At 35.7% G+C, this 12181-nt stretch overlaps 1 protein-coding gene across 1 annotated transcript in view; it reads left to right on the forward strand.

The window, feature by feature from the left end:
• cfap58 (cilia and flagella associated protein 58) overlaps positions 1-12181 on the forward strand; it is a 77850-nt gene continuing 65669 nt past the window's right edge. The window contains exons 1-8 of the mRNA XM_052544776.1: positions 1-116; positions 1220-1480; positions 1615-1763; positions 1993-2149; positions 3009-3203; positions 3515-3652; positions 5591-5750; positions 10446-10528. Of these exons, the coding sequence (XP_052400736.1) occupies positions 111-116; positions 1220-1480; positions 1615-1763; positions 1993-2149; positions 3009-3203; positions 3515-3652; positions 5591-5750; positions 10446-10528 (1149 nt within the window). The 5' untranslated portion in view covers positions 1-110. The remainder of the gene's footprint in view (positions 117-1219; positions 1481-1614; positions 1764-1992; positions 2150-3008; positions 3204-3514; positions 3653-5590; positions 5751-10445; positions 10529-12181) is intronic.

Here is a 12181-nt window from a genome sequence, read left to right on the forward strand (position 1 = left end):
AAAACAGTGTGTAGTGCGTGTTGTTAAAGCAAAACGCGGATGTTACAGTTCAATAAATACAAAACAACAACATCTTGCTGCGTTTAAAAGAGGAACGACAAACGACCATAATGGAGGTATGTTGATCTGACACTGTGTGGAGTGACATAGCAACTACTAGATCTTAGAAAAAGACACAGCTAGTCTAGAATATAGTGTTTGAGATGCTAATGACTAAGTTAACGTTAGTTATTAGCATTTCAAACGATAACGTTACATTTCTGCCGTGGTCCCAGTGAAATATCTTAAATATTTATTACATTGCACTATATCCTGAAACATTTCGCGTTGTTACAGTTACTTTTTTAAATTAGTCTAACGTTACAGTGAATGCTAGATGAAATAGCTGAAATAGTATATAACGTTACTCTAAATAAAATTGCATTTTATAAGTTAAAAGACAAAATACGAAAAAAAAAAAAAACAAATACAAAAAAATTTAGTTTTGTGGAACCTCTTTTTATGAGACTTTACCAGTTTGATAATGTGATTTTGTTTTTTTAGGAGTAGGCCTGGGCTACATTTGTTTGTCATCATTGTTGTAAACAGCTTGGTTTATGGTTTCTAAATTCAGATAGTGGGACAGATATTTATAATTTTATTTGACACAACATCATGGAAAATTATCAGAAAGTGTCCTATTTTAACCGTTATTTGCTATTTACCTTTACACAAGGATAAAAGCTTTATTTATTTCTACAGCAGGAAGTGCAAATTGAAAGTAACAGTTCTGTTACTTTCTTTCTTCACCAATTATTTCTTATATAAAACATGCCTTATAGGCTTTTCACCCTATCAATCTTTTGTAAATCTTGTAATCGCTCAGAGATCTGAAATAATGATTTGAAGGAATGATTGATCGCAATTAATAAACTGAATATTTAGATGGATTAGACAAAGCTTCAGTGCATGATTCCTTTCATTAATTTCTGTGATGTTTCTGCAGTGAAATCTCCAACAGCTGTATTAACACCAGCACCTTCTGCCTCCTCTTTGTTCTGTGTGTTTGATCATATATTTCAGTTCTGTATGTCATCAGCAGTAACTGTAGACTTGCAAACTGTTACAAACCTGCCAGACTCTCTTCAGCTCTTTCAGACTCTCTTCAAACATTGGTACATTGTTAGCATAGGTCCTCAGTTACCAGTCAACATCTTATAATACATTTTCTGATTTCCAGACTGAGGAAAGCACATTTGAAGCCTTGGAAACAGACATCCAGGAGGTTTTAAATGAGTTATTAGGAGATGAAAAATTTGAGAAGTTCCGTGTGGAATATGAGAAGATCGCAAAAGCCCTGCAGAAGTCCCACGAGAACGAAAAGAGACTGATGTCCAAATGCAGGGAGCTGAACGCAGAGATAATGTCCAACACCGTCAAAGTATCTACAGCCTTGAAACTAGCTGATGAGGATCAAGCCACAATCACCTCTCTTAAAATGGTACATTAGCCTGAAATGGCTGCACTCTGAAATGGATGTTGTGCTGAGAAGTAAACATGATGTCCTCATCTTAGGCTTAATTTTACCACATTATTTGCCCTAGCAAATTATCTGTTTATTTTACTGTTGATTAGGAAATTGACAAGGCTTGGAAAATGGTTGAAGCTTCACATGCAAAGGAGTTGCAGGCAAAAGAAACAATCCAGAAACTGAAGGAGGAAATAACCCATCTCAACAAGCTCATTGAAAAAGGAGCTGGGGTCTCTGAGGGCCAAGAATACAGGTGAACAATGTACAACTTTATGTTCAGTCTATTCTCCGTTTTTCTTTTGATTCTGGTAGAACAGAGGCAGTTACACGCTTTCATCTTACAGATAGGTTTTCTTTTTTTTAAAATGTGTTTTTATACATAACTATGTGCTATGGTATATGGCCCTCAGAGGACCTTTTTGATGTGTTCTGGCGAGGATGGAGAACAAGGCTTGTTCATAAACCTTTGTGAATGTGTCTAGCATTGGCGATCTGTTAAAGATCAAAGAGGACCTGACCAATCAGAGAGACAAGCTGTTGTCAGAGGTGGTGACTCTCCGGGAGAACCTCACTAAAGCCACTGATGCTCAGCAGGAGATAGAGGCTGAGAAGAACAAAGCCATGGACACAATTGCTCAGGTATAACATAAAAAACATTATACATGACACCACTGCACTCTTAAAAGGTGCATAAAGATGCATCATGATGCCATAGAAGAACCTTTTTGTCAAAATGGTTCCATAAAGAACCGTTACCTTTCTGTTTCACGAAAGGCTCTTCCTGGCAAAAGAACATTCTTCAGATTATAAAAAGGTAAGAAAGAGACGGTTATTTAAAAGCCTATGACTGAGTGGTTCTTTGTGGAACCAAAAATGGTTTATGGCACCACTGTGAAGAACATTTTAAAGCACCTTTATTTAAAAGTGTCGGTCTTGTGATAACTTTATGTGAGTACCAGAACATGCAAAAACATGAATTCAAAAATATATCAGGCATCAATATGAGCAGTGCTTAACTACAATTTTGAAAACGTTTTAGGATAAATGAAAGCATTTTTGTCTCAAATGTCCATCTGTGTCAGCAAATCAATATTTGAAATCTGGTGTGTGGGGATTCTTACTCTTCAAACGTATGGGAATTTCTAGCAGTTTTTGTCTTGTATCTTTGTAAGTTATGAGAAATGGAACATAAACCCTGTGAATGTGGCACTTAAACTTGTAAATTTGGACAGATTTGATTCCTCTGTCACCTCCCTGGCAAAATAAACTAGCTTAAAGTGTTTACTGTGCACAGCACAGTAAGAAAATCAATAAGTGGTCTGACAAACCACTTTAAACTCTGAATGTATTCCATTTAGAAGTGCTCGTGCTCCAAAAGTTAAAGCAGTGAAGTAATGGTCATTTTCACACAGTAGCTGTTGCTAGATAGACGGATGGATGGATGGATGGATAGTGCCCAATGTAGGTATAATGGAACAAAACTCTCTCTATCTCACAGCTCCAGCAGGACATCCAGGTGCGTCAGAATGAGATTCATCGGGAAACCAGGAGGAAGGAGAAGTTGGAAAAAGAAGTGAAGCAGCTTCAAACTGACCTGGAGTCCAAACAATCGGAGATAAAATCACTGACTCAGCAGAGTCAGCGTCTGCAGGACGATCAGCAGAAACTGGAACAACAGCTCCAGGAACACAAAGTAAGGAACTCTGATCTAGGGTCAGTGGGTGAAGAAGTGATATAAAGTATCATGAAAGTGAAGGGTAGGGCATCTTAGTTCACTGCCATAACCCTTACAGAAAACTTTCTGGAATAAGCACTGACTTTATGTAAGAGCTACAAAAGTTGTACGTTTCTGTATTGAGAAGCTCTCTAGAGGGAGAGTTTGTCAAATTTAGCTAATATCTAAAAACATTTTTCAACTATTTTGTCATACGGAATAGCTAGGCTGGGAAAAAATGTACACACACATGCAGAACTTCTGAAAGTAATTTGTATTCTCTCTGACAGATTATAAATGAGAAAACCAGTAAAGAAATGGAACAACTCCAACATCGAAACACTAAACTCCAGCAGGATAATGAACAAAATGGCAACAGCCTAGAGCAGCTCTCCCAACAGAACCAACAGAGAGCATCGGACCTTAAGGTACACACACACACACACACACACACACACACACACACACACACACACACACACACACACACACACACACACACACACACACACACACACAGAGACACATCTTTAATTAATTATCTAAATGGCATACTATAGACTAATTATAAGAACTATAACCTCTAAAAATGTTATATACTTTTCATTTTTAAAAATGCATTTTACATTTTGTCAAAAATGTCTAAAGTCTGGGGAGATTTTTATTCCTACAGTATCCTTATACAGTTTTTTTCAAGTACTTGCATTTTCAAACCTTTGCCTCTTTTTTCAAAACTTTAGAGATAAATCCAGAATTGCACACACAGAATGTAAAATGCCTCACATCTCCTGCAAAATGAAGCACTTTCAAGCACATCTCAAAAGCAAACATTTGCAACCATCTTTGTCATAAAATTAATTCCCGTTAGATTTTCGTGTGTTACAGAGAGAATTGTGTGTTGTGCTTTGCAAAAAGTGATTTATGAAATTGAAAACTGAATCAAAGGCTGAGAATTAGTGCATGGTTCTGCAGATTTGGTGTGTGGTTCTGGTGTTTGAGTGTCAGGTTTCAGAAATTGTGTGATAAGTAAAAAATTTTGTGTGTAAGCAATTAAAAAAACTGTACTTCACCTCATTCCTAGAGAGGAATGTACAAACCTCTACCCTACATTACTTGGCAATCAATTCTAGACATCAAACTGTAGGCGCACACACACAAACCAACAGATTTATGGAGCTGCCCTCTTTAAATCTGACAAAATTGTCTCGCTCTTATATAATTAGAGCTCTAGAGGATGAAGAAGGCTTCCGTTCCTCTTCCTCTCCCGTCAGACTAGTGATGGATCTTTCCTGCTCGAAACTTCCGGCAGGCATCCAACTGAGTCACTGTGGGGGTTAATACAGCAAATGTTACATTTAATGAAATGCCCTGTATTCTCTTTGTTCTGGCTTGTATTCTAGTGGCTTGTAAGTCTGGTGGGAGATCATTGGGAATGAATGCACCTCTCTGCAGGATATGCTGAAGCTGCATTGTTAGGCATTCAGTGTAATATGGGCACATCTTTTGTAGTGTAGTATTATTGACCAATAAGGGAACAAAAAGACCTTCTGTTTCACACATACTGACTGAACACGTGAGGCTTTCTTTCTATCTTCATTATCTGCGTCACTCTTGAGAGAGAGGCAAAGTCAACCTGCGCGACAGTTCTGGAAACTACATTCCCATTTCTAATTTACTGCACCTTGTTTGTAGTGTTGGCACTCCCTGCTCGCCATGTGAGTCAGTGTGAATGAGTAATGATCGCAAACCTCATTTTGGCCACAAGGGGGCACACTTTTAGCATTCTAGAGCATTCTTGCTCCTAGTACATGTACATGTGTTCAGCTTATACGCTGGCAATTATCATCTTGTGTATCTATTGGCATTTATATTAGTCAGTCAGTCAGTTATTCAATTCACAGTGATGATATAAACACGATCCACAATGCACGCACCAAGCCGACAGCATAAGTGTAAAATAGTATATAAAAATGACCCTTTTTTCTAACCTGGATTCATTATATTGATCAAAACAAAAGAGTTTTCTGTGACACTAAAGACTGGAGTAATGGCTGCTGAAAATTCAGCTTTGTGCCACAGGAATAAAATCAAAAATGCTATTAATGAAATATAATAAATAGAAAAAGTTATTTTAAATATTACTGTTTTAACTGTACTTTTGATCAAATTAAATGCAGCCTTGGCGGGCATGATAATTTTTTTTTTTAAAATCATTAAACTTTTTACGGTAGTGTATGTATTTGATTTATGAGTTTTTAAAGGTTTTTCTGCATGCACCTGGTTGTTTTCAACTAGTGATGACTAGTTTGGGCTTCACATGTACACACAGCGACATACACTAATGGCTCGTGTCCTGTGTGCTTCAGATGAAAGAAGAGGAAGTAACCCAGCTGAAACAGGAGATCACTAAACTTACCAAAATGAGAGAAGGGGTGCAGAGGAGACTCAGACAGATGGAGGAACAGAAAGTGGAGGTGGAGAATCAGAGAGAAACACTGAAGAACCAGATTACTGGACTGGATAGAGGCAAGAACATACACACGCACACACATTTACCCACAGTTGAACTCTACAGCACAAATGTATTATTTAAATCTGTATGAATATGAAATGACACTGTAGTAAAATTAATTTCCATAGTTATACATTTATTCAAATTCTTTGCAATTCCATTGGCTCTTTACCACTGTACTGGTACTGTACTGTCCAGCCTACATTATTTTTTTCCATGCAGGGTCTAATTTATTTAAGCGAGTCATATAATTGACAGCAGAATTTGTGATGATTTTTGTTTTTATGCAGCCAAGCTAAGAAATAAGACATTTTGAAATCATACTTGTCACTAAGCAGCAAATCCGCATATTAGAATGATTTCTGAATGATCATGTGACACTGAAGACCGGAATGGCTGCTGAAAATACAGCTTTGTCATCACAGGAATAAACTATTGTTTACAACATATTAATATAGAAAAAATTTTTTTTTGTATTGAAGTGATACTTTACAATATTTCTCTTTTGCTGTTTGTTTCATCAGATAAAAGAGTATATTTGGGCTGCTTTGATTGGGGTGACAACCTGCACAAAGAGAGGTTGCAAAATGAACAATTTAAAACTAAATTATTATGACATTATGAAACCTTGACTAACATTATCAAGAAGACTTGAGTTAAGACCTCTTTTCCACATCTGTTCGAAAGCCATCATCTTCATTTCTTTGTTCTCTTTCTTTTTTTTTCTAAACAAAGGTAATACGTTCTGAAGAAAGATAGAGCTGAGAGTAATTATATTCAAACAATGGATACATGTAGTTCAATTTATTCTAATTTTTTTTTTTTCATTTGACCTCTTTCGTCTGCTCTCCACATGTCTGATTTTCATTTCCACCGGCACATACACGGTCCTGTTTGTCTCCTGTTCTTCCCTGTTGATATGAAAATCTAGATAGCGGGGTTTTTGGTAAGATAAACTGTTGTTTACTAGACACAAGCTTCTCCACACACAATGATTAAGAACCAAAGAGTGTTTTTGACTGGCTTCATCTTTTTAGGATTTATGTTGTTTAGAGGGCCTATGGCTGTCGCAGAGACAAATGTGATATACCTATTTCTGTTACATTGTAGCCTTAAAAACACTTACATCACACTCACATAATGCTTGATTTTATTTGTCAATAAAACATTGACATGTGTGACACAGCAGCTCATGTCAAACCTGTTAATTTATAGTTAAATAAAAAATATTTCCTTGCACACCCCCAAAGGCGCTGTGTGTGTGCTTCAGTTCCAGTGTCTTTAGGGAAATGAAACATTGGACTCTGGGGTGATAAAGTGACCTTAGCCTCTCTGTCCAATTCATGTTCAGAGCTAAGACTTTTTATCTGGAGGCACAAAATGGTTTGTTTATTTGTGCTTTGTAAGGTTGAACAGGGGTGATATAACGAAACAATAAAAAGGGGAAATGAATGGAGCGAAATGGAATTATCTATCAAAATCAGTTTGTAAAGCAATGTTTATAGGATCATGCGGGATCATGTTGTAAATCAGTGAGTTGTGACCCAAAAGGGTTGCAGGTATGTTCTAAAAAATGTTGTGTAGGGACAAAGCGACAAAATAATACCAATAGAAAACGGATCCAACCGTATAATTGTGCATAGGACAGCAAAAATAAATGGGTCTATCAAATTTTAAAAGCCAGGAAGACTTATTAAATCTATTGTTGTGCACTTCAAAGACAAATGTGTCACTTAAATGTATCACCTTATACAAAACCCCATCCTGAACGTTTAGCCTAACGTTTGTTTAAGGCTATATTTATATGTTACCCTCGACCATAAAACCAGTCTTAAGTTGCTGAGCTATATTTTTAGCAATAATGAAAATGAGAGATTTTTCTTTTATGCCAAAAATATTTAGGATATTAAGTAAAGATCATGTTCCATTAAGATATTTTGTAAATTTCCGAAATATATCAAAAAAAATTTTTTTGATTAGTAGTATGATTAGCTAAGAACTAATTTAGACAACTTCTCTGAATTTAGATATTTTCTTACAATCTCGGGTTCCATATTTTCAAATAGTTGTAAGACTTATTTTATGCAATGCAATGCAATGGGCCATGCGGGTCATAGTAATATTATTAATAATAATAAAGCAGTTTGAATTTAATATATTTTTCAGTATGTTTAGTTATGTAGTGCTACTATTGTTCTAGTCATTAAATAGAATATTTAGTTTGGCGGGTCATGTTAATATTAATGTTTTAATCTTTTAATCCATTGCAATCTTTACAAGCATTTTTGTAACTTTTATACAGTAGATAATTTGCAAATTGACGTCCAATGTTAAATCAGAGCTGTGAAGCAAAACCATTTGTAAACCATCATTAAAGAGATCCATGTGCTCTTACGTTTAAAAGATGTGTAAATGTTTCATCTTCTAGTAGTTTGTGACATACACCTGTGGTAAACATCATATGATCTGAATCTGTTCTTTGACAGATTGGTCGCTCTTCTCTTGCTTCTCCCCACCACACTTGCTCACTCCATCTTTCTTCTTCCAAGCACTATGACCTCTCACCAACACCAGCATCCATTACCCCGATGATAACCATGATCTGTCCATCCCAGCTGTGGATGTGAAAATAGATTTCGCAGAAGACTCAATGCAGGAAAGACAGTGGGTCCTAATGGCTTCAGCTGTGTCTGATTGGCTAGATAGCACAGTGGTAAAGATCTGGTCTTGTAACCAGAATGCTGCCGGTAGAGCCGGCAGCGTTGTGTCACTGAACACAGCTCTTAGGTTGCTGCAGTGGGACTGTCCCTGTTGGTCACTTTAGATCAAAACATTGGCTAAATGACAAGGTCTGTGGAGTGTTGGTGCTTAACCTCAGTCTTATCTTCACACCATACAGTCTGCACTGCTCAGGGAAACCCTAGGGCCAATGTAGCTGGACACTTCCATCAGTCTCATCAATTATTGACTATCAGACCTGTAATCCAGAGAGCTTTGTCTGAGGAGGTTGTTAGTGGAATTGCTGCACAAAAGACAGTCCTTCTGCTATTCTTTGATGTGAATGTAAAATTTCAAGGAATCTTTTAATGTGGCTGTTTCGTGATGTTTCATGCGGCTAGAAACTGTTTCTTGTGCTCTGTTCTTAGGAATCATCTTTACAGTGGATCTACAAAGATGGTTTTGCTTTAAGACCTTTGTATCAAGAAGCTGTTTTCCTCTGAAAGCTGAATATATAAGCTTTCAAATGATGTATGGTTTGTTAGGATAGGACACTATCTGGCCGAAATACAACTATTTGAAAATCTTTAAATCTTGAGGGTGCTAAAAAAATCCAAATAATAGAAAATAGTTTTTAAAGTTGTCCAAATTAAGTTCTTAGCAATGCATATTACTAATCAAAAATTGGGTTTTGCTATACTAACGGTAGGAAATTTATATAAAAATGATCCACGAGATGACCTTTACTTAATATCCTAATGATTTTTGGCATAAAAGAAAAATGTATAATTTTGACCCATACAATTTATTTTTGGCTATTGCTACAAATATACCCGTGCTAATTGTGACCGGTTTTGTGGTCCAGGGTCACAAATAAATAAATAAAAACAATATACTTTATAATTATATTAATATTTATAATTTTTCCGTCATTTAACCTGAAAATGCTGTCATCTGCCTGGTTTATGAAATGAGAAATATTTGTGTAAAAAAAAAGTAAAAGTTTCTTGGATTCATAGGCTTTGATGTTAACAACAAAAGAGATGCAAAATGATGTTAAAAACAAAAGAGAAAGTTTTCTCCTCCCCTTTAACGGTTGTTCCGGCTATTAATTTTGCTCTTATCTACTACATGGTTTATTGCTTCTTATTATTTTGTATTTAGCATGTTTTTCCCTGCCGTTCTAAGATCCAATTAGAACTCACTGTAACATTTCTTCTCATTTCTTTATGCACTTTGGAATTGCTAAATATGGAGAGGAAATAGTACTGTATGTGTGGAAGTTTCATAGAATGACAAAAACAAAACCTCCTTACTCTGCACTTAATTTATCGCAGTGTCCTTGATCCCATCTGCGCAGTTTGACAAATGATCAGACTTGTCATCAAGCCAGTAATTTATAAAGAAATCCTCATATTAGTGAAAGTCTCCAGGCTCTGATTGGTTGTTTCGAACGGAGGGTGTTTGACGGCTGATGGATGGAGCCAGAGCCCTGTTGTCATCTTAATCGGGGTTTCGACTGTGATGGATGTGGTCATCTTAATCAGGGTTGGCTGGGTGATTGATGAGATGGGCTGTGACAGCGGGGTCAGTGAGCTGGCCGTCCGAGGAGAAGAGGAGGCGGGGTCATGTGAGGACAGAACATGGAATGGCCATTTCACATGACAGCACGGCCCCGCAATGTCCACTCATGCACGCCTGCTCGCTGACGGCCGCTACACAGTTTCGCTAATCCCCACTCTTTCATTTAGTCTTTCCGTGTCCCAGTTCTCTTTTCTACCTTCTTATGCCTGCAGCCGTATAATGGGCTTTTTGAATTGTGTAATTATTTTACGTTGGTCCTTCACAGACTGTGGAAAGTGCTTCTGAAAACAACCCTATTAGCGGAAGGCCTTTTAAAAAGAAAAGTAACAATTAGCACTATCTCCCGCTGGCTTTGAAAGAAGAACTAAAAAATAAATAATAAGATCTTTATTTTCTGTTTTCCTTAGAAATGGAGACTGCAAAAAAGCAGATGGATATGGACAAGAAGGCTATAGATGAACTGGTGCGGGAGAGGGACATCCTGAATAAGGTGTGTGTGTGTGTGTGTGTGCACACGTGTTTCTAACTTCTAGTGTTTTTCCTTACCAAATGTCTTCTGATGAAATGTACAAAATGTAATAAACCCATCTTAATTTTAAAAGCTTTGATAACTTTTATAAATACAATTGTATTTATATTTATTATTATTTATTATTATTCTTATATATTTATTTAGGCTATTTAATTAAATAAATAATATATCAAATAATTCATCAAATTAATCACACACAGAAAAAGCCCCTAAAATCTTTATATATTTACATAATTATTTGTGTTTAGTGAAATATATCCAATAATTCATCAAATAAATCATACACACCCACATTACACATCACACATTAAATGTAATGTAAAAAAATATGTATTTGTTTGTTTTATTAATTTAACAATGTCAAATAATTAATCAAATGGATCACAATCATTAAATAGCCCTTAAAATCTTTATTTATTTAGTTTATTGTTTTGTTTAATTAAGTGGTATATCAAATAGATAAATGAATCACAGACATAAAAGGCCTAAAACCTTTATTTATTTATTTGTATTATTATTTCATTAAATAAAAAATATATAAATTCATCAAATAAATCATACAGATAAAAATCCCACAAACCTTTATTTATTTATTTTGATTATTATTTAATAATTAAATAATATATCAATTAATTAATTCAATGAATCACACACCAAAAAGCCCCTTTTTTGTTTACTTAGTATTATTATTTGATTCATTAATAAAAAATAAAAAATAATAATAATAATCAATTGAATCACATAGAAAATCCCCTTAATAAAGGATAGTTCACCCTCATGTTGTTCCAAACCAGTAAGACCTTTGTTCATCTTCGGAACACAAATGAAGATATTTTTGATGAAATCCAAGAGCTCTCTGACCCTACCATTGACAGCAAGGATCCTACCGCGCCATGTTGGAGAATATTATAATGCATGAATGTTCTTTCCTCTGCACATAAACAAGGTGCAGTTTATACGTGTTCTATGTCAGCAGCACCATGCGCTTGAATTGTTTACATGCAGAAAAACAGGCGCACACATCATGATATTCTCCAAAATGTCGCTATAAACAGGGACGAGAAGAATTGTTGAATAATGTCATTATTTTATTTTTTTGCGCGCAAAAAGTATTCTCGTAGCTTCATGAAATTACAGTTAAACCAGTGATGTCACATGACTATTTTAAAGATGTCTTTGCAATGTTTCTGTGCCTTGATCGTGGTAGGTGGTATGGTATGTTTCTGTGACTTGATCATACTTTCTATGAATAAAAGTTAGTAATAAATTATTTTTTTTAAATCTGTGTTTTAGCTCTGCTAGTTTGAGTGATCTGATCTTAAATGTATTTGACCTGCTTTGGATGTCTTGAAACTAATTTTAATACCAGGTAAGCTTTTCGGCGAGTCTTTATGATTTATATTTTTATCCTTAGGGTTAATATTCTGCAGCTGTTCTGCATTTTCACAGTTCTTGTAGCTTCCCCACGCTGTTATGATGCACAGATGGATTTCAGAAAACAAGAGAAGGTCCATGATGTTTCTGCTGACATGCTGAATATTGCATTGCTATTGTGCATATGAAAATAACAGGATATTCATATTTAATTGCACAGGAGACACTTTGTCTCAC

Source organism: Carassius gibelio, chromosome B1 (assembly GCF_023724105.1).
Source record: "Carassius gibelio isolate Cgi1373 ecotype wild population from Czech Republic chromosome B1, carGib1.2-hapl.c, whole genome shotgun sequence".
NCBI lineage: Eukaryota > Metazoa > Chordata > Actinopteri > Cypriniformes > Cyprinidae > Carassius > Carassius gibelio.